The sequence below is a fragment of the Eleutherodactylus coqui genome, chromosome 12, assembly GCF_035609145.1.
Source record: "Eleutherodactylus coqui strain aEleCoq1 chromosome 12, aEleCoq1.hap1, whole genome shotgun sequence".
NCBI classification, from domain to species: domain Eukaryota; kingdom Metazoa; phylum Chordata; class Amphibia; order Anura; family Eleutherodactylidae; genus Eleutherodactylus; species Eleutherodactylus coqui.
In genome coordinates, this window is record NC_089848.1 from 131986009 (window position 1) to 132010365 (window position 24357).

At 49.6% G+C, this 24357-nt stretch overlaps 1 protein-coding gene across 9 annotated transcripts in view; it reads right to left on the reverse strand.

Annotated features, from left to right (window-relative positions):
- ABI1 (abl interactor 1) overlaps positions 1-24357 on the reverse strand; it is a 92596-nt gene that overhangs the window by 57467 nt on the left and 10772 nt on the right. For all 9 annotated transcript variants that reach the window (XM_066585657.1, XM_066585659.1, XM_066585661.1 and 6 more), the window contains exon 2: positions 4430-4597. In XM_066585657.1, the coding sequence (XP_066441754.1) occupies positions 4430-4597 (168 nt within the window). The remainder of the gene's footprint in view (positions 1-4429; positions 4598-24357) is intronic.

The following is a 24357-nucleotide window of genomic DNA, read 5'->3' on the forward strand; positions in this document are numbered from 1 at the left end:
TCTCTGGGAGAAGCGCGCGCGCACCGGCGGCTCCTATTGAAGTCTCTGGGAGAAGCGCGCGCGCACCGGCGGCTCCTATTGAAGTCTCTGGGAGAAGCGCGCGCGCACCGGCGGCTCCTATTGAAGTCTCTGGGAGAAGCGCGCGCGCACCGGCGGCTCCTATTGAAGTCTCTGGGAGAAGCGCGCGCGCACCGGCGGCTCCTATTGAAGTCTCTGGGAGAAGCGCGCGCGCACCGGCGGCTCCTATTGAAGTCTCTGGGAGAAGCGCGCGCGCACCGGCGGCTCCTATTGAAGTCTCTGGGAGAAGCGCGCGCGCACCGGCGGCTCCTATTGAAGTCTCTGGGAGAAGCGCGCGCGCACCGGCGGCTCCTATTGAAGTCTCTGGGAGAAGCGCGCGCGCACCGGCGGCTCCTATTGAAGTCTCTGGGAGAAGCGCGCGCGCACCGGCGGCTCCTATTGAAGTCTCTGGGAGAAGCGCGCGCGCACCGGCGGCTCCTATTGAAGTCTCTGGGAGAAGCGCGCGCGCACCGGCGGCTCCTATTGAAGTCTCTGGGAGAAGCGCGCGCGCACCGGCGGCTCCTATTGAAGTCTCTGGGAGAAGCGCGCGCGCACCGGCGGCTCCTATTGAAGTCTCTGGGAGAAGCGCGCGCGCACCGGCGGCTCCTATTGAAGTCTCTGGGAGAAGCGCGCGCGCACCGGCGGCTCCTATTGAAGTCTCTGGGAGAAGCGCGCGCGCACCGGCGGCTCCTATTGAAGTCTCTGGGAGAAGCGCGCGCGCACCGGCGGCTCCTATTGAAGTCTCTGGGAGAAGCGCGCGCGCACCGGCGGCTCCTATTGAAGTCTCTGGGAGAAGCGCGCGCGCACCGGCGGCTCCTATTGAAGTCTCTGGGAGAAGCGCGCGCGCACCGGCGGCTCCTATTGAAGTCTCTGGGAGAAGCGCGCGCGCACCGGCGGCTCCTATTGAAGTCTCTGGGAGAAGCGCGCGCGCACCGGCGGCTCCTATTGAAGTCTCTGGGAGAAGCGCGCGCGCACCGGCGGCTCCTATTGAAGTCTCTGGGAGAAGCGCGCGCGCACCGGCGGCTCCTATTGAAGTCTCTGGGAGAAGCGCGCGCGCACCGGCGGCTCCTATTGAAGTCTCTGGGAGAAGCGCGCGCGCACCGGCGGCTCCTATTGAAGTCTCTGGGAGAAGCGCACGCGCACCGGCTCCTATTGAAGTCTCTGGGAGAAGCGCACGCGTGCACCGGCGGCTCCTATTGAAGTCTCTGGGAGAAGCGCGCGCGTGCACCGGCGGCTCCTATTGAAGTCTCTGGGAGAAGCGCGCGCGTGCACCGGCGGCTCCTATTGAAGTCTCTGGGAGAAGCGCGCGCGTGCACCGGCGGCTCCTATTGAAGTCTCTGGGAGAAGCGCGCGCGTGCACCGGCGGCTCCTATTGAAGTCTCTGGGAGAAGCGCGCGCGTGCACCGGCGGCTCCTATTGAAGTCTCTGGGAGAAGCGCGCGCGTGCACCGGCGGCTCCTATTGAAGTCTCTGGGAGAAGCGCGCGCACATACCGGCTCCTATTGAAGTCTCTGGGAGAAGCGCGCGCGTACCGGCGGCTCCTATTGAAGTCTCTGGGAGAAGCGCGCGCGCACCGGCGGCTCCTATTGAAGTCTCTGGGAGAAGCGCGCGCGCACCGGCGGCTCCTATTGAAGTCTCTGGGAGAAGCGCGCGCGCACCGGCGGCTTCTATTGAAGTCTCTGGGAGAAGCGCGCGCGCACCGGCGGCTCCTATTGAAGTCTCTGGGAGAAGCGCGCGCACATACCGGCTCCTATTGAAGTCTATGGGAGAAGCGCGCGCACACCGGCTCCTATTGAAGTCTCTGGGAGAAGCGCGCGCACACCGGCTCCTATTGAAGTCTCTGGGAGAAGCGCGCGCACACCGGCTCCTATTGAAGTCTCTGGGAGAAGCGCGCACAGTAGTCTAAAGAGGCATATTTTCAGATCAACAGATAATGTGATCTTCACAGCAAAAAGGAACCGGAGAGCGGGCATCCCCAAGCTCCAAAAGACGCTTCCACCAGCTGCATCGTCAGAGAAACTTGTGGAAGGCAGCAGCAAAGAATCTGCAGTATCAGCGCTGCCCTCTGTGCGACAACGCCGACCTTCCCAAACAGCGCCATAATAGGGTCCCTGTAAAGGGAACCTGTCAGCAATTTTCAGAATGCAACTTTAACAGCGCAGGAGTTCTAGAAATCTGCACCCCTCAGCTCTCCTCTACTAGCTGTGACTTCAGCGGCGCACTGCGTCCGAGGTCAGCTGACTGGGAGTAACAATCCTCTCCTAGTTCGGGGAGATGGGAAGCCTGTATGCACGCCAATCATGAACAGGGACGGCCGGGCGCGGTGACGGGGAAATGGCTCTGCAACTCATTTTAATACAACGCAGGAAAGCTTTATATGCAGATTGTAGCGGCATCGGTCACGGATGACAGAACTAATTAGCGGTAAGGAAGCCTCATGCGCAGCGCCATTAAAGGTTCATCATAGATTGCACTGTAAAACACGATGACAGGTTCCCTTTAAATACATCCCAAGAAGTTACGGCTGCAGCAACTATCTGGGTGCATTTGCCAACGGCCGTTAGTCCAGCTCCCATATCTCCATAGAAGCCCCGGAGAGCCTCCATGTCTGGAAGCGCAGAGCAGCTCACGCAGGAAGGCGATATCTGCGGCAGAGTCCGAGGGAAGGAAAGTCTACAGCGAAGGACACGGATGTCATCACAGAAAATGTAAAGATATTCTTCTGCTGTTGAAGTTTATGCAAATTCAGTTTTTTTCCCCGAAACTAAAATTATGTAAAATGTCAGCAGGTGCGGCAGAAGCTTCTAGAAACGCACAGATCGGCTCTGCGGAAGGAAGCTTCTACCGGCGGCAGAGGAACTCGTGGAGCGCACGAGCCAGGAGCCCGCAGGATGAAGGCTGCGAGCACACTCACGGCTGCTTCCTGTGTGACACGGACCGCACCCCGTCCCCACGATAAGGAGGTCTGCACCGGCCAAGACACCTTTACTGCCAGGCGCATGTTCTTTAGGACTGTTCCCAGGTGATTACAGGGGTTTTCTGGGCAGTTTCTATTGATGACAATCCTCAGGAAGGGTCATAGTTTATGGGCTGGGGGCCACCACGCAGGACCCGGGCCACCAGCTAATCAGGCGCCTGTTGTCAGCACTGCAACACAGAGGGGGAAGGAGCAGAAGCAGACAGCGCAGACCCCCAATGTAGCGGTTGGTAATTGCAAACCGCTTCCATTCCCTACTGGGTGTTGTGGTGCCGACTGCGGGTCCTGAATGGCGAATCCCCACGATCAACTAATGGCGGTCTATCCTGACCGGGCTGTGCAGTTTTGCAGGTTATCAAAATTGGCTATTTACCTAAAATGACATTTCTGTGATGAAAAAGCCCACTAAGGCCGCCTGCACTCCTATGCAGACGGCCGCGGTTTGGCCGCGCGAAATCTCGCGCGGCAAACAAACCGCGGCATGTCCTATTTTTGTGCGGGGCTCGCAGAGCCTCGCACAGATACGTCACTCACCCGGCCGCCGGCTCAGCAGCCGGCACATGAAAGAGCCGGGGCCGCCGGGCGCGGGCGAGTATGCGCTCGTCTCTGCAGGCGCTCGGGTCGGGTCCCGCGGTGAGAATTCTCGCCGCCGGATCCGACCCGCTCGTCTGCAGGCGGCCTAAAGCGCTGGCCAACAGGGCTCCCCTTCCTTCCAATTTGCTGTCCACTGCTTGTTGTCATGCAAAGTCTGTCTTACGCAACACAAGACGGAGAACAAGAAGTGAAGGACGAATAGAGTGCAGAACTTGGTTGCCTTGGTGCTTTTTTAACCCCTTAATGACATAACTCATTTTGGCCTTAAGCAGTATAAGCATAGTGGTAGTTATGTCAGCTCACGGTCGGCCTAGATTCCCCTTTGAGGCGCGCAGGCAGTAAGAAATGCACCCACTATATTATTTATGGAGTTTATCTGGCAGCAGGACACAATCCATTCTCTTCCATACGGACGGATTCCGAATTCCTCTTTGCACTCTAGTCTAGAGCTGAATTCACCATTCTGCAGGCTTCAGAACAGAAATCTCCCAGCATTCCTCGATGGCTCCACACCTACAGAGATTCTTTGGTGATTGGCATGCTTGATAAGTGCAGTCTTTATAATCCATCTCATCATTCTCTGGAGCTCAGCTGTGCTTTGAGGGCTTGTGGACCAGTTTTAATGACAATTAGCAGAATTGGGATGGCAACCCTGGGCCACAAATAACTTACTAGTGAGCAAACACAGAAATGGATTCTCCCATCTAATAAAGTGATGGATCTAGCGCTGCTTCCCCCTCATCCATAGTCGTGGGGGTTCCAGCAGTTGAACCCCACTACCATACAGTGATGGCCCCTTTACCTGGGAGATATGATTGATGGAGGACTCCATCCTCCGCAGCTGGGAAGCTTGGATGTCCAGTAACTGCAGCACATTGTTGGCCAACGCATTGATCTGATAGGCGACGCTTGCCAAGGACTGGGTGGTGTAGGCCTTGGTCTCTTCTAACGCTTTCCTCTTGTCTGGAGCCTGAAGAAAAGAAATTGTTAGTAAGATTCATTTCTTTCATATATTAGATGTTTAATGCAACTGCACACGCTAAATGCATTGACGCACATGAGACGAGAACAAACTGGTGGGAAAAGGGGTTGTCAAGTTGTAAACCACTGATGGCCTATCCGTTGAATTGGTAAATAAGAGATTGGAGGGGGTCAGCAACCCGGGACCCTTGCCGATCAGCTGCTTGCTGGGTTAAGATGTTTACACAATGAACCAATTTCTGCAGGAAGCACACAGCTCCGTTCCCACTGCAGTGGCCAGGCTTGGTAATGCAGGCCATATTCCCATTCATTTCAAGGGAAGCTGGGCCTGCAATACCACGTCTGTCCACTGCAGCGAGAACAGAGCTGTGTGCTTCATGTAGAAATCACTCCGTGCACAAGCACATTTGACCAGCAAGCAGCTGGCAATCTAACAAGCCTGCCCCCCCATGTGCATCTACCTCAACGCTGATCAAGGATTCTGACTACCACGCAAAAAAGTTTAGTCACAGAACCAAGATGGAGAATCATAAACGTCTGGACTGTAATGATGGGAAATGGATATCAGGGAATGAAAAGGGTTCAGTAAACTTTCAGGTAAAAGTTCATAAAAGCAAAAACAGCAGCAGCAAGTGAAAAGGGTTTTGTAGGCTGCCCCCCATGCAGCGCCAATATTAAATAAGCTATAATGGTCTCCATGCTCCTATTCCCTTCTGGGTGTAAGGAGCCAACAATAATGTCCCCAACACCGTGGTCATATGACTGCGGCAGCTCACAGCTTCTTCTGGATTCCATGCGACTGGCGCTGGGGGTGCGACGCCACCAGAATAGGAGAGTATTTAATGTTTTTTCACTTTAAGGCCTGGATCCACAGAAGTCCAGTTTGAAGGGGCTGCAGCACTTAGGCGGCGTTGGTCCACATTGTAATCCAGACAGCACCATACATTGCATAGTGGTTGTGCCTGGTATTGCAGTGCCATCCCATTCACTTGAATGCTGATTACAAGCTACAGTTGCTATTGATTGTGGCATGTAAGGGGTTAATCTGCCAGGACCTGAGCTTTCTCTGCTCCTGACTATTATTGCAGGCGTCTGGCTGTCAAGTAGTCAGCCAAGCCAACGCCTTTCAAAGATGTATGTGCCGGTTTAACCCTTTGCAATCCAATTTTGGATTCAGGGTTTCCTCGGGAGGCCCTCTCTTTCTGCCATTTTACAATGTTGCCATCTGCTGGCTAGAGCCAGTACTGCAGTATGTGACATACTGGAGAGGCCCCCGAAAACAGAGCCGCCAGTAATCTCCAGTAAGAATACCCTGCCGGATGTCTTCCGACATCAGAGCTGTACCGTCTTCAATCAGAATGTCTTTAGATGTCAGACAGTGGATTGGAAAGAGCTAAAGGTAATCAGTCGTGTCAAAAAAAAAGTGTATCGTGGTCACTACAGGGTTAAAAAGTCCAAATCCTGAACTGTAACTTATGAGGAGCGCTTCATTCCTTGGCATCTCTTCCAGTGTTTCATGTATGTTCTTGTTACACGGACCGGCCATGTGAAGGCATGTCTACAGTCTCGCAACGCAGGAATGTACAAACACACAAGTAAAGGTCGCGACCTTGGAGAACCTCCCGCTTCAGAGTTACAACATCCAAGTTTATGCCGCGGCAGAGGAACATTTCCTGTTAACCCTTCATCTCCAGAGAGGGGAAGTCTTCGCCTGATTACACTGCATGCGGATCAGGGTGACGCCCCACCCCCACCCCCCAAACTTGACTGACATTTTCTGTGGCACCCCATAACCAGAACTTCAACATCCTCCCATCACGATGGCAGCGGCTACTTTCCTGGCATCAATGGAAGACAGCAGTATAACTGCAACAGAGGGCAGCGCCGCTGCGGGGAATTCAGTTTCACCAAAGCAGCTTGACCCAAAGTACCCAACGGCACCCACCAAGTTCAAGTAGCAAGTATGGCGGCAGAAGTGTTGTAGAGATAGAGAGATGCTGCGCCGGTTGGTCACATGATGAAAGTGGGCTCACAAGCCAATATGGCCACCATTAGAAGGGTGGTCCCATCTCGGGTGTTTAGGACATATAAACAAGGGATGCCATGCGAATCTGATGGGTTCCGGTCGGTCCCACCTCCAGGACCTGCATGCATTTGTTACATCCCTGCCACCTCAAGCCACCCTGAAAGCAGCAACTGGTGGTGGGCAGCACGACAAAAACAGCCAAAACCCCTGTGCTACGTGGTAGCTCTTAAAAGTAGTCGCCGGAGTTTTGCCCAGCGAGGTATACTGTTCCTGTAACTCCAGACTTGCGGAAACAGCGCAACTTCCTGCGCGACGCTATTTGTGTAGTTCCCACCGACTTCTACAGGGCTTACAGAAACGGCGCCGCTCAAAGCGCTCCGTCCGTAACCCCGCAGCCTGCGACGCTCCCGTCTTGGCCATGTTTAGCAGAGACAGGAACTCCCCTCTAAAGTACTCAAGAGGTCTTCTTTCCAATGCTGAATTTAGCAGCCATCATAGCAATATGTCAAAAACAGGTGTCCTGCGCGACTAGACTTATTAGCCATTCAGGGGGCTGGGAAAGCCATGTCATCCAGCCTCCACAGTAAGAGCGAAGAAATAGAAGGACAAGTCGCTACCTCGGGCATAGTCCGGTTAGGTTAGTAATAAACTGGCCCCAATCTCTTTAGGAAACAGAAAAGTAGTCATTAACCCCTACAGAGCTCTTCATTCTGCATGTAAAAGGACCTTACAGTCCCGGGCGTACAGTTTGTTCTACTCCAGCCGGCTGCGGCTCCGGTTCCATCAGCGGTGGAGATGGGATTTTGGTGTCATTTTATAGCCACAATTCCTCTCCAATAGAACCAGGAGCTACAGCCGTTTGAAGTTGGGTCGGGAATACTAAGCCGTCACTTCAGTCTGTGTACAGAGCAGGGAGGGCAGAGAACCTTCTGTGATTCTCCTGCCGATCCTGGGGGGGGGAGGGTAACATGGTGATTTTCTTCCCCTCTTTTAATCACTCCCCTTGTTATTTCCTCTCCAATTGTCACATTCGGGGTCTTTTTCCCCTCAGAAAAAGGAGGGCTTATCAAATCACTCCCTAAGGCCTCATGCCCACGGCCATGCCGGACTCTGCCAGCGGAATATCGCAGCGGTGTGAGACACAGAGCCCCCCAAAGATGCCAAACTCACCTCTCCAGGTCCGCCGCACGAGTCCCATCTGGCAAGCATGCTGCAGTGGCGCACAATCACGCAATACTTCCGCTGCGCTCACAGCGGAAGCATCGCATGACGGACGGCTTCCATTGACTACAATGGAAGCCGGCCCCGCGTTTTTCCGCGTCAATTAGAACATGACACAATTTCTTTCACGACGCAGAATTCCGCAGCGTGAACAAGCCATTGGGTTCAATAGAACCTATTAGTTGCGGGATAATGTCACGGATTGCCGCCGCATAACACTGCTGAAGTCAGTCCGTGGGCATTAGCCCTCATGCTGTTTAACCCCACAGATGCTGCAGTGCCAGTCATTGCTGACCATGGCATCTAACTACAACTTGTCCTGCAGAACACAAGCTGTAAAACGGCGACACGGACGAAGGTTTCTAAAAAAGTTATGACCGCTGAACACAGAAAGGGAAACAATTTACTTGTTCTTAAGACTAAAACCGTGCTGTGCCACTAAGGGGTTAAAAATGGACTTAAGCGGACTTTTTTCCACGCCGTCACTAGGCGATGACGCACGTATCCACAGCCTATAAGCAATGCCACCAATTGCGGACGGGCTGCAGGTTGAGCGGCTTCCATTGACTTCAACAGAAGCCATCTGTGCGGTGCCATCGGCTCATCTCAGCGGACATGCGAATGCTCTATTTCTTAAATAGGCGTGAAATACCGCAGATTGTCCGTGTGGGTAATGATCACGGATTCCGCAATTGAAATCCGGTCATGTGAAGCCGGCCTTACAAGATGACCGAGTTCTGCACGAAATATGCAATATTTACATGGAAAATTCAAAAAAAAAACTAAAGTGACATTTTCAGGGGGGCGTTTCCAGTTTTATTATGACCGTTAGGGGGTTCATTTCCCTGACTTGTCAGGAGCTCCCCATTGCGTCACCTACAGTCGTGGATTATGTAAGTACCTTCCAGGCTCCCGGCGGCGGGGGCTTCATACAGTTCTGCTCCCACACGTCACAAGATGCTGAAAGAAACCCTTTGAGTACATAAGTGTGACAGCGCCGGCAGTCGTGGGCGGCGAGGAGGTGATAATGAGCGGATATTGTGCTGCTATTATACAGGTGAACACTGGGAACCTTCCGGCACATTCCCTCCAGCGGCTCCGATCACAGATCTACAATTATACCCTCTAAGACCACCCAAACCCACCGGGATTCCTGCAACCTGTTCAGTCCCACCACAAAGTAGAACGGTCAAAGTCTTTAAAGGGGTATTCTGGTCTTCAACTATTGCTGCCCCATCCAGCGAAGGGCCCATCCAGCGAAGGGCCCATCCAGCGAAGGGCCCTCGGTTTAAGGATGCGCTCCTCCTGCCCCAGACGCAGGAGAGTTCATGCCCATCTTCTCGCCCGTACGCACTGCGGCCTGACGCTACACTGAAGCACATTGACAAATACAACAACGCACTATGAAGTTTGTCTTTGGCGCCTTTCGCCATTTTGGGGGTCAGTGGCTTAAAGCAGCATGTTCTTGGCCTGGGTATTTTGTAGGGTAAAACCAACTACACAGAGGCGAGCGCAATATCGTTCGAGAAACCCAACCCGATGCCGCGCTCGGCAACCTGCGCTTTACCCACAGATGAGGCGCGGTTTTCAGGCAAAAGTAAAAAAGGAAAAGCAGGTACAAAAGGGCACAAAAGAAAGTAAAAAGAGCGATTTAAGCGTGCAATAAAAATGCACGGTTCGTTAAAGGTCGGCCCTTTCACATGCGGTTTTAACCCCTTGATACTAAATGGCGCACACTTGCCGACAACCTTTAAAGCGAATCTCTAGTGTCCCCACAGCACGGTATACGGGACAGGGATCCGGTGATCTATTTTTATACGCTCCCCGTGATCCAGCAGCGCCCCCTCTGAAGCCCGCACACCAACCGAAGAACTGACCGTCCTGTGCGTGCCCTCCTATACAAGGCCATGAAAACGCGAGCGCACGGGAATACGAAAAGGCAGATTTATTTAGCCGTGCAACAACGACATCGCAGGATTAGGAGAGTATAAAACACACCTCACCCGGCCCCCCTAATACACCTCACCCGCCCCCCCCCCCCCCCCCCCTAATACACCTCACCCGGCCCCCTTCGTTTACGTTGCTGTGGGGATGTTACAGATTCCCTTTAAAGTAGCTCAAATAGAACTCAGGGGTCCTGCCCGGCGCCCCTCAATGAGATCAAGAGGTGCTGTTCAGTTATGGCAGCCCAGGGCCTTCTGAAGGCCCCCAGGACTGCCATGTACCACTGCCTATTAAGCCATGCCTATAGTCTGTCCTACTACAATGCCTGCAGAAATACCATATACTGCAATACTGAAACATTATATGAAATAAGCAAGCAAATGAACACAAGTTCAAATCCCCTTTAAGGGTCAAGTAAAAAAATAATTCAAAACACACCATAGATTGTCCCCTAAAACTAAGCCCTCACATAACCCTAGTGAACGAAAGAAAAAGGAATTTAAAAAAAATGTGGTATAGCCATAATCGTGCTATCCCATGGAATGAAGCTGCACTTGTTGGCTGTAACCAAACCACGGTATCAAGAGTGCGCCAAGACTGGTCTAACGATGGACAGACATCCAACAGAAGACCACATGTGGTGGATCCTAGAGGCGAGCGTTGGTGGCATGTCTGGCATCTCAGCAACCATGTGCCACAGTGGACCAATCGACCCAGCAATACAACGGGAAGCTCATTTCCATACGGTGTATTACCATGTGTTGACTGGGGTTCAGTAGCCGTAGCTACTGATGATACCACACCACCGCCAACATGACCTTACGTGGTTCCAGAAAGGCATCAATGAACCTTGGACACACAGCACAAGGTAAGACTGGCATGAAGAGTCCCATTCTGTGGGCCAACATATGGCATAAAGCTGTATTCTAAGTTCACCGATCGGACTGAACAGGCTGGTAGTGGCGGTGTCCTGGCCTGGCATAGGACTGTTGGTCATCCCAACAGTCCTTGGATGGTGAACACTACCTGTTGGCTAATCATTTGCACCCATGTCTTCAGGAGGTCTTCCCCGACCACAGCGCCATCTTTCACCAGGTCAACGCTCCATGTCAATGAGCTTGTATCACTGGGGAGTGATGGGAACAAGACACTCTCTGCAGCCTACGCCCCCAAACTCACCGGACTGTAACCCCATTGGACATGTTTGGGATATGCAGGAAAGGGCTGTGAGATCTACTCCCACTTACTGCACCCACTGACGGAGCTGCTGCCCATGGGCACATAGCGGGCATAGAGGAAATTCACCACCTTACGGAATCTTTTCCCCAACGCGTGGAAGCCATGATCACCCAAAAAAGGTGGGCCAACCTGTTATTGAGTAGGTGCCCCTGAGGCAGCAGTCGTTCAGAGCATTGTGTGATGAAGGTGGAGTCAGGAACATGGTTGTACGTTAGTGCGCCGTTCCGCTAGATCCGCCTGTATATATTGGTTAACGTTTAACGCACCTTCTGACTGGCGATTACGGAGCCGTGTGCGGCCCAGCGGGCACAATATTGGTCATAGGCGCACAATACAGTCCCACGTACTTCAGAGCAGCATTACTTTGACCCATCCAAGACAATATGACGCCCGGTGGACGCGGAGTGCGACGTTCTGGCGAGGAGAGGATTAACGCTGCGCTCTAAAGCAATCTCTTTATAAGAGGCCCATTTGTATGCAGGCTGCATGATCTCTCGCTTGCTCTTCTATTCGGGGGAAGCGCTTCTTACAATACCGGCCGGATCTACAAGCCCGTTAATCATGATGAGAAAGTCATCCCGATGCGCCCCGCACCCCTCGGAATTAAGGGGAAACGACCGTTTCAGCAAATAAAAGCCCATTTGTTGCACCATCCAACATGATTTGTGTATCTCACGGCTTTCAAGGCCTCTGCTTGCTGTCATTTAATAAGAGCTTTCACTGCAGAGGAAACAGCGCTGTCCTGGTGATGTGACGAGCCAGTGGGCTTACGAGCCGTCCACCTCGGTGTCCATCACACAGCCGTGACTTTACAGGCCTGATCCCAGACTCGAATATTCAGAGGTAGGCCATTATGCCAAAAACCCCAAAACTTGTGATTACAGCAACTTTTTCTGCTTTGGAGAATCCTCATTACCTCTGTCACTTATTAACCTGCGATGTACCAACTGAAGATAAAAGTGGTCACAGCCTTATCTTCGGCAGCGCTTACTAACGCAGTCGTTATGATTTCCTACGCTTCTGCGCATGCCGTTATCACACTGATGGTGGTACCAATGCTGAAGTTGTCCGGAGGGAGGGACGGCCCGAACCTGCAAGCATCCTCTTCACATCTCCAGCTAAGGCCGCTCACACCAACAGCTCAGATTCTGCTTGAGGGCTTTCGCAGCGGAAAAACTGATTTGCGAAAAGTAATCACAAAATACGCAATTTGTATCAGTTGGTGTAAACACATAAAAAAAGCGAATCTTCTGCGCAGACCGCGATTCGAAATCCAAATCCGCTCATGTGGGCCGGAGGCAGCGACTCTGCACATAACGGGGTTAAATAAGAATAAACAAGCCGCGGTCCCGTCATCTGAGGTTGGCACATAATGGCAGGATGGCTTTCATACACTAAATATAGATGGCCGACTTCCTTTAAGGGCGGCTTCACACAAAGCTTTTGTTTCCTGTAGAAAGGCTTTGGAGGTCTAATTTCTTGGGGCTTACAAATAAGATGTGAGTGCGGACCCCCGGAGACGGTAATTACAGCCGCGGCTCGTGCTAACAGAAGCAATGTTCTTGTTCTCTAAATAAGCCATAAACGCACGGTACCGCGTGGGCGAGCGGCGGGGGGGGGGGGGCTCTGCCATGAGGGAAGGAGGAAAGAGGAGAAACAGAAACTGGTTGACTAAATGTACCCAAAGTGTAGAGTCACATCTATCCCACCAGAGGAGTCCAACTGGCCCCGAGACCCAACAGCATTTAGTGGCCCCTAAGGCAAAAAAAGAAAAGCGCGCCCCCGCCCGGCCCACAAGCCCCCGGCGCGCCCCCACGCTACATTTGGGGGTTCGCTTCTGCATGACGTGTTTCTGTACCAAAAGCAACCAAAATATTAGAAATGAAGTGTTTGGAAACAAGGTGTAATCACGTGACGGCACACCGGCGTGGAAGGGACTCACCGCCAGACCACCAAATATGCACAGCTACAGGCGTTGCTACCCTCGCCCTGACAACGCCGGTCATACCCCGCCCCCCTTACTTTACTTTTCTGTAAAACGTGAATGACGTTAGTGTATGAGCTGCCTTTAGTACCCCACCACACGGCCTCCCCGTTTGCCGTGCGGCTTTGGCGCACACCGCTTAGTCACAAAAAAAGAAACCGGGGGGCATCTTAGCTCGGCGGTCCTCAGCACTTGTAGGTGTAACAGCAAACAGCGCAGACCGTTCCGTAAAACGGGCTTCACTACTCATCTATTGCCTTGTGAGGGCAGTGAGGGGCAGAGGTGACGCTAGCGCCCCCACGACTCCTTCAGAGTCAACTGCAGGCACTATTTAGGGGTGCAGCGGCCGATCACAGTTCTCTTCAGCGAGGAACCAAACAGCCAACTTAGGTCTGACGACAAAGCAGAGCCGGTAGCTTCCTATAGGAGAAGGTAGCAGTCCGTTGGCGGCCGCGGCGACGTCAGCCACCGAAGCGGGCCATGTCAGCCACCGAAGCGGGCCATGTCAGCCACCGAAGCGGGCCATGTCAGCCACCGAAGCGGGCCATGTCAGCCACCGAAGCGGGCCATGTCAGCCACCGAAGCGGGCCATGTCAGCCACCGAAGCGGGCCATGTCAGCCACCGAAGCGGGCCATGTCAGCCACCGAAGCGGGCCATGTCAGCCACCGAAGCGGGCCATGTCAGCCACCGAAGCGGGCCATGTCAGCCACCGAAGCGGGCCATGTCAGCCACCGAAGCGGGCCATGTCAGCCACCGAAGCGGGCCATGTCAGCCACCGAAGCGGGCCATGTCAGCCACCGAAGCGGGCCATGTCAGCCACCGAAGCGGGCCATGTCAGCCACCGAAGCGGGCCATGTCAGCCACCGAAGCGGGCCATGTCAGCCACCGAAGCGGGCCATGTCAGCCACCGAAGCGGGCCATGTCAGCCACCGAAGCGGGCCATGTCAGCCACCGAAGCGGGCCATGTCAGCCACCGAAGCGGGCCATGTCAGCCACCATACTAATAGAACTGTGAAACGGTCACCTTTTCACGGCTGAAGTGATTGTGATGCAATACGGCGGGGAGACGTCCGTCCGCACAATGCATGTGAGCGGCTGCACTTTACCCCAACATGTATAGAGTTGTCTAGGGAGAACGACCAGACAGATTTATGTGGTGAGGCGGAAGGGAAGGGGCGCAAATCATAAGCCAGACCTACACAGCGCAGCTTTCATGTTACCTCAGCAGTATATTATATAACAACCAATCACAGCGCAGCTTTCATATTACCCCAGCGGTATAATATATAACAACCAATCACAGCGCAGCTTTCATGTTACCTCAGTATAATATATAACAACCAATCACAGCACAGCTTTCATGTTACCTCAGTATAATATATAACAACCAATCACAGCACAGCTTTCATGTTACCTCAGTATAATATATAACAGCCAATCACAGCGCAGCTTTCATGTTACCTCAGTATAATATATAACAACCAATCACAGCGCAGCTTTCATGTTACCTCAGTATAATATATAACAACCAATCACAGCGCAGCTTTCATGTTACCTCAGCAGTATATTATATAACAACCAATCACAGCGCAGCTTTCATGTTACCTCAGCAGTATATTATATAACAACCAATCACAGCACAGCTTTCATGTTACCTCAGTATAATATATAACAACCAATCACAGCACAGCTTTCATGTTACCTCAGCAGTATAATATATAACAGCCAATCACAGCACAGCTTTCATGTTACCTCAGTATAATATATAACAACCAATCACAGCGCAGCTTTCATGTTACCTCAGCAGTATAATATATAACAGCCAATCACAGCACAGCTTTCATGTTACCTCAGTATAATATATAACAACCAATCACAGCGCAGCTTTCATGTTACCTCAGTATAATATATAACAACCAATCACAGCGCAGCTTTCATGTTACCTCAGCAGTATAATATATAACAACCAATCACAGCGCAGCTTTCATGTTACCTCAGTATAATATATAACAACCAATCACAGCACAGCTTTCATGTTACCTCAGCAGTATAATATATAACAACCAATCACAGCACAGCTTTCATGTTACCTCAGTATAATATATAACAACCAATCACAGCACAGCTTTCATGTTACCTCAGTATAATATATAACAACCAATCACAGCGCAGCTTTCATATTACCTCAGTATAATATATAACAACCAATCACAGCGCAGCTTTCATGTTACCTCAGCAGTATAAAATATAACAACCAATCACAGCGCAGCTTTCATGTTACCTCAGTATAATATATAACAACCAATCACAGCGCAGCTTTCATGTTACCTCAGTATAATATATAACAACCAATCACAGCGCAGCTTTCATGTTACCTCAGCAGTATAATATATAACAACCAATCACAGCACAGCTTTCATGTTACCTCAGTATAATATATAACAGCCAATCACAGCGCAGCTTTCATGTTACCTCAGTATAATATATAACAACCAATCACAGCGCAGCTTTCATGTTACCTCAGTATAATATATAACAACCAATCACAGCGCAGCTTTCATGTTACCTCAGCAGTATATTATATAACAACCAATCACAGCGCAGCTTTCATGTTACCTCAGCAGTATATTATATAACAACCAATCACAGCACAGCTTTCATGTTACCTCAGTATAATATATAACAACCAATCACAGCACAGCTTTCATGTTACCTCAGCAGTATAATATATAACAGCCAATCACAGCACAGCTTTCATGTTACCTCAGTATAATATATAACAACCAATCACAGCGCAGCTTTCATGTTACCTCAGCAGTATAATATATAACAGCCAATCACAGCACAGCTTTCATGTTACCTCAGTATAATATATAACAACCAATCACAGCGCAGCTTTCATGTTACCTCAGTATAATATATAACAACCAATCACAGCGCAGCTTTCATGTTACCTCAGCAGTATAATATATAACAACCAATCACAGCGCAGCTTTCATGTTACCTCAGTATAATATATAACAACCAATCACAGCACAGCTTTCATGTTACCTCAGCAGTATAATATATAACAACCAATCACAGCACAGCTTTCATGTTACCTCAGTATAATATATAACAACCAATCACAGCACAGCTTTCATGTTACCTCAGTATAATATATAACAACCAATCACAGCGCAGCTTTCATATTACCTCAGTATAATATATAACAACCAATCACAGCGCAGCTTTCATGTTACCTCAGCAGTATAAAATATAACAACCAATCACAGCGCAGCTTTCATGTTACCTCAGTATAATATATAACAACCAATCACAGCGCAGCTTTCATGTTACCTCAGTATAATATATAACAACCAATCACAGCGCAGCTTTCATGTTACCTCAGCAGTATAATATATAACAACCAATCACAGCACAGCTTTCATGTTACCTCAGTATAATATATAACAACCAATCACAGCGCCGCTTTCATGTTACCTCAGTATAATATATAACAACCAATCACAGCGCAGCTTTCATGTTACCTCAGCAGTATAATATATAACAACCAATCACAGCACAGCTTTCATGTTACCTCAGTATAATATATAACAGCCAATCACAGCACAGCTTTCATGTTACCTCAGTATAATATATAACAACCAATCACAGCGCAGCTTTCATGTTACCTCAGTATAATATATAACAACCAATCACAGCGCAGCTTTCATGTTACCTCAGTATAATATATAACAACCAATCACAGCACAGCTTTATGTTACCTCAGTATAATATGTAACAACCAATCACAGCGCAGTTTTCATGTTACCTCAGCAGTATAATATATAACAGCCAATCACAGCGCAGCTTTCATGTTACCTCAGTATAATATATAACAGCCAATCACAGCACAGCTTTCATGTTACCTCAGTATAATATATAACAACCAATCACAGCGCAGCTTTCATGTTACCTCAGTATAATATATAACAACCAATCACAGCGCAGCTTTCATGTTACCTCAGTATAATATATAACAACCAATCACAGCTTTATGTTACCTCAGTATAATATGTAACAACCAATCACAGCGCAGTTTTCATGTTACCTCAGCAGTATAATATATAACAGCCAATCACAGCGCAGCTTTCATGTTACTGCAGTATAATATATAACAACCAATCACAGCACAGCTTTCATGTTACCTCAGTATAATATATAACAACCAATCACAGCGCAGCTTTCATGATACCTCAGTATAATATATAACAACCAATCACAGCACAGCTTTCATGTTACCTCAGTATAATATATAACAACCAATCACAGCGCAGCTTTCATGTTACCTCAGTATAATATATAACAACCAATCACAGCACAGCTTTCATGTTACTGCAGTATAATATATAACAACCAATCACAGCGCAGCTTTCATGTTACCTCAGTATAATATATAACAACCAATCACAGCGCAGCTTTCATGATACCTCAGTATAATATATAACAACCAATCACAGCACAGCTTTCATGTTACCTCAGTATAATATATAACAACCAATCACAGCGCAGCTTTCATGTTACCTCAGTATAATATATAACCAATCACAGCGCAGCTTTCATGTTACCTCAGTATACTATCTAACAACCAATCACAGCACAGCTTTCATGTTACCTCAGTATAATATATAACAACCAATCACAGCGCAGCTTTCATGTTACCTCAGTATAATATATAACAACCAATCACAGCGCAGCTTTCATGATACCTCAGTATAATATATAACAACCAATCACAGCGCAGCTTTCATGATACCTCAGCGGTATAATATATAACAACCAATCACAGCGCAGCTTTCATGTTACCTCAGTATAATATATAACAACCAATCACAGCGCAGCTTTCATGTTACCTCAGCAGTATAATATATAACAACCAATCACAGCGCAGCTTTCATGTTACCTCAGCAGTATAATATATAACAACCAATCACAGTGAAGCTTTCATGTTACCTCAGTATAATATATAACAACCAATCACAGCGCAGCTTTCATGTTACCTCAGTATAATATATAACAACCAATCACAGCGCAGCTTTCATGTTACCTCAGTATAATATATAACAACCAATCACAGCTCAGCTTTCATGTTACCTCAGTATAATATATAGCAACCAATCACAGCGCAGCTTTCATGTTACCTCAGTATAATATATAACAACCAATCACAGCACAGCTTTCATGTTACCTCAGTATAATATATAGCAACCAATCACAGTGCAGCTTTCATGTTACCTCAGCAGTATAATATATAACAACCAATCACAGCGCAGCTTTCATGTTACCTCAGTATAATATATAACAACCAATCACAGCACAGCTTTCATGTTACCTCAGTATAATATATAGCAACCAATCACAGTGCAGCTTTCATGTTACCTCAGTATAATATATAACAACCAATCACAGCGCAGCTTTCATGTTACCTCAGCAGTATAATATATAACAACCAATCACAGCGCAGCTTTCATGTTCCCTCAGCAGTATAATATATAACAACCAATCACAGCACAGCTTTCATGTTACCTCAGCAGTATAATATATAACAACCAATCACAGCGCAGCTTTCATGTTACCTCAGTATAATATATAACAACCAATCACAGCACAGCTTTCATGTTACCTCAGTATAATATATAACAACCAATCACAGCACAGCTTTCATGTTACCTCAGCAGTATAATATATAACAACCAATCACAGCGCAGCTTTCATGTTACCTCAGTATAATATATAACAACCAATCACAGCGCAGCTTTCATGTTACCTCAGCAGTATAATATATAACAACCAATCACAGCGCAGCTTTCATGTTACCTCAGCAGTATAATATATAATAACCAATCACAGCGCAGCTTTCATGTTACCTCAGTATAATATATAACAACCAATCACAGCGCAGCTTTCATGTTACCTCAGTATAATATATAATAACCAATCACAGCGCAGCTTTCATGTTACCTCAGTATAATATATAATAACCAATCACAGCACAGCTTTCATGTTACCTCAGCAGTATAATATATAATAACCAATCACAGCGCAGCTTTCATGTTACCTCAGTATAATATATAACAACCAATCACAGCGCAGCTTTCATATTACCCCAGTATAATATATAACCAATCACAGCGCAGCTTTCATGTTACCTCAGCAGTATAATATATAACCAATCACAGCGCAGCTTTCATGTTACCTCAGCAGTATAATATATAACAACCAATCACAGCACAGCTTTCATGTTACCTCAGTATAATATATAACAACCAATCACAGCGCAGCTTTCATGTTACCTCAGTATAATATATAACAACCAATCACAGCGCAGCTTTCATGTTACCTCAGTATAATATATAACAACCAATCACAGCACAGCTTTCATGTTACCTCAGTATAATATATAGCAACCAATCACAGTGCAGCTTTCATGTTACCTCAGCAGTATAATATATAACAACCAATCACAGCGCAGCTTTCATGTTACCTCAGTATAATATATAACAACCAATCACAGCGCAGCTTTCATGTTACCTCAGCAGTATAATATATAACAACCAATCACAGCGCAGCTTTCATGTTACCTCAGCAGTATAATATATAATAACCAATCACAGCACAGCTTTCATGTTACCTCAGCAGTATAATATATAACAACCAATCACAGCGCAGCTTTCATATTACCCCAGCGGTATAATATATAACAACCAATCACAGCGCAGCTTTCATGTTACCTCAGTATAATATATAACAACCAATCACAGCGCAGCTTTCATATTACCCCAGCGGTATAATATATAACAACCAATCACAGCACAGCTTTCATGTTACCTCAGTATAATATATAACAACCAATCACAGCGCAGCTTTCATATTACCCCAGCGGTATAATATATAACAACCAATCACAGCGCAGCTTTCATGTTACCTCAGTATAATATATAACAACCAATCACAGCGCAGCTTTCATGTTACCTCAGCAGTATTATATATAACAACCAATCACAGCACAGCTTTCATGTTACCCCAGTGGTATAATATAGAACAACCAATCACAGCGCAGCTTTCATGTTACCTCAGTATAATATATAACAACCAATCACAGCGCAGCTTTCATGTTACCTCAGTATAATATATAACAACCAATCACAGCACAGCTTTCATATTACCCCAGCGGTATAATAGCGTGGCGCTGACATGTTTACGACCCAAGAAAACAATATCTGAGCAGAAGCTGATGAGAGCAGTACCGTACAGAGCGGCGCCGCCGGATCGCAGTCACTTCCTGTCAGCCGGTCAACTGTTTACGTTTCAATATACAGAAACACAGATTAGATAAAATCTACAGATTCCGCGCGGATGAAGTCGCAGATAACGGCGCCGGGTAATATATACATTATATAACAGCGGCTGTTATTTCCGGTCACGCACCGATCTGCACTCCTACGGCAGAAAATACGTATGAAGGAGCGGTGAGGATTGGCGCAGGATTGCTGTGGGTTTTGCGGCTGGTGTGAACGCACTCTTAGAACGGTCTTTGTACGGAGGCCATGCCAGTCCTAGTCCTGCAGATGCATCAGCCCCCCCGCAGCGCCGCATCTCATCGCAGGAAGGAAGTCCCGACCTTCCACTGACAGCGAGTCGCCGCTTCCTCCCTTCGGACCCCAAACTGCTCCGTGTACTCCTCACTGACACTTGCAGATCCGGCTGGGAGCCGCTGATAACGTCCTGAGCGCCGCCGCTATAAATAGTCCGACCGTGTACACAGAGACCGCCATCGTAGGACCACTTCCTTCCTGCAGCCGATATCAGCACCACATTACGGGGTCCCTCCAGGTCACGTCTGGAGACCCCCCCCAAACCGGCACCTCTGTGATAGGACGGCGGGGGGAAGAAGACCCGTCGTGCGGAGAACACCTACGACACGCAAGTGGCAGACGAGTGCAAGCCGACGCGGCGGCGGCCCGCAGCGCTGCGCATTCCTACAGGTGATCTTTCCACAGATTTAGAGGTTGACAGAACTCGCAGGAGCGGGGCCCAATCATAGGAGTTGGTTCCTTCACACAGCCATTCTTAACCCCTTAAAGGGGTTGTCCCGCGGCAGCAAGTAGGGTTATACACTTCTGTATGGCCATATTAATGCACTTTGTAATATACATCGTGCATTAAATATGAGCCATACAGAAGTTATTCACTTACCTTCCCTGCGCTGGCGTCCCCGTCTCCACGGCGCCGTCTAACTTCAGCGTCTAATCGCCCGATTAGACGCACTTGCGCAGAAAGGTCTTCTGCCTTCGGGTCTGCCGAGCAGCAGTGGCGTTCTGGCTCCACCCCTTCTACGCGTCATCGCGTAGCTCCGCCCCATCATGTGTGCCGACTCCAGCCTCCTGATTGGCTGTTCACTGAATGGAAGCGAGCGGGCTGGAGATTGCTTCCGACCCGCCGCGTCCACTTAGAGTACAGCGGGCGCCACCGTTTCCAGACGGTCAGCGCCGCTTCACACGACCGATTGTCGCCTAACTTATCCCTGCAGAAACTGAATGTCGAATGACAAGCGAGCGAATCCTCGTGAGACGTTTAGTCGCCGACCGCGTTTACACTTCGCACGATCCAGTGAGAAACTGAACGGTAATCGTTGCGTGTAGACGGCGCCATGCTGCAATACTCTGTACACAACAACGGAGCCCAACGCTCTCAGGTTCCGTGAGGGATGCGGTCAGATCGCCGTCCACCAGCATCTCTGGTTGGAAATGAAACGGCTTGCTCACATGAACGCAAGTTCAGTCTGTATTACACATGTAACACGGAGCGCACACGCACCGCCAGGTCACACGGAGGCGGACACACGTGTACGTGGTTTTTTTTCCCTTTTAAAGCGCACGAGAGGGGGGGGGGGGGGGGGAATACGGACATCCCTTTGCATACGTAACAAACGCACATGTCCACGCGCAGCAGAAACACGTTGCATGCATTGCGAGCGCCCCCCCCCCCCTGCGCACGAACAGTTCTAGGGCTGTATAAGCGCAAATCCCTGGGAAACCTGCGGATGTCTGGGGGGCTGCAAATAAAGGGCAGAGGGGCGAAGCGGGCGGCGGGCGCCCCGGACGCTGGAGGATACAGAAGAGAGGCCACATAAAGTAACAGATACAATGTTGCATTTAGTCCTTCCTGCCGCCATAAGGAAGGGGGGGGGCTTCTGTCCATGGCGGTGAGCAGCAGCAGAACGTGGAGATAATCCGCCTGGGGGTTTGTTTACTCGCTGCGGACACTGCGAGCGATGAACACGTGAAGATGGCATTCACACGCTGACTACAGGAGGAGCCGCTTCATAATCAGCTCATTAACCCCTTACTGCTGTGTGTTTCCCAACTCCAGTCCTCAGGGACCCCAACAGGTCATGTTTTCAGGATCTCCTATAGTAAGAACCCCTGCGGCAATGTCTGAGGACCGACCATTACATCACCTGTGTAACACTGAGGAAATCCTGAAAACACGACCTGTTGGGGTCCCTGAGGACTGGAGTTGGGGATCACTGACTGCCCTAAGGACCAAACGATCTTCAGCGGAGCATTACAAAGCCGCAACGCGCCGACAGCCTAAGGGGGCTCGGAGGGGTCTTAGCGGGACAAGTTGTATATTCTAATGGCGGCACTCCAGAGTCCATATAAGGGGTCACAGATGGGAAACGGCAGGAAATTCGACCATACAGGTATTAGTGTTTAAAAAAGGGAAAAGGGGAAAAAATAAATAAATATCACAGCCCGCTGTACTTTGGCGCACACACACACCTAGAGAGTGCATGGGGTTGGTGGCACGCAAGTAGGCATGTCATTTCATAATTAATGTGTGCCGACACGGCGAGGGATTTGTGCGCCGGAGCAGAGCCATGTGACCCGGTCACTGAGAACAATTCTAGGTTGGTTTTTGTTTTTTAACACTACAGTCGCACAGGGAAGAAAAAAAGAAGGTTTGAAAAGAACAACGAACTCCGCAGCGCCGCAACATCGGAGATCCAGAGCATTGGAGCAAGCGCAAAACTGCAGAAGCGCGTGCCCTGACAAGGTACGTACAGATCTGGATTTGTAGACCCCCCACTATACACGGGACACACATCGGCGGCTTCTGGTCGCAGCGTCATTTTCATCTCCTGCATCTCCCCCGGAATCGGCACATTAAACCCGGCAGATGGAGTCACAAAAAGCCTGCAGCCGGGCGCTGCCAGAGGAAGAGGAAGCCGCCAGCCTGCAGCCGGGCGCTGCCAGAGGAAGAGGAAGCCGCCAGCGAGCAGCTGCCACACCGCCCGCCTGGAAGCCAGCTTCACCACCAGCCTTTGATGGGCCATTTCCTGTTATTTCTAGGTGAGCATGTTGCTGCAGTACGCAGCTCACCCCACGATACGCCAGCAGGAGGCGCTGCGGCAGACAGGGGAAAATCACTCGTTTACAGAGCAAGAGCCTTCATTCACCAGATCTGGCAGCATTCGGCGGCTGGTCGGCTCGCCCCGGGGGGCCTTTTGCATGGGCCAAGAGTCGGCTTGCTGAAACAAGTGCCAACAGACCCCACGCGTCAATCAGCGCTTGTTTACCGTCATTCACACTGATATGGGGGGGCTGTACCACAAATGTAAGTAATGCGCCATCTGCAGGTTATCCACAGGACGGGGAATAACTCGCTGAGCAGCGGGGGCCTCACAGCCGAGACCCCCACCAGGCGACTACCATGCCCCACTTTGCCTGTCACTATGGGAGTCTCATCTCCCCCGCAGTGACCGAGCATACACAATTGGCGCTCCATTTACTTCCATAGGACTGACGAATACCTGAGTGGCTCCCGTTCTGGCGTCACCGCCAGAAAAAAAGTGTTAACGCACTCCTGTAGACGCGGTTTACACGCGAGCGCGATGTGGGTTTTTTTTCCCACTACAGAAAACAAATGACCAGTGCGATATTGACCAGTGCGATATTGACCAGTGCGATATTGACCAGTGCGATATTGACCAGTGCGATATCAGTCCAGGTCTCGGATACGCTCTTCTCCGTGTGATACAGCCATAGATCATTGCGCGAACGGCGGTTTCAGTATGTATCCACGGACAGGAGTCGGTGCACCGAAGCTCTGATATGGATAGTTCGCTGCCGCAGATCCGTATGCAGATCAGACATTGAAACTGCGGCAAGAAGCAGCTACGATCAGACGCATTTCTTTAGAAGGCGATGCGCCAATGACGTTATGGAGATCTGCCTCGAATATACTGCAGCTTCATCAAATCCGTGTGAACACGATCTAACGGCGCCG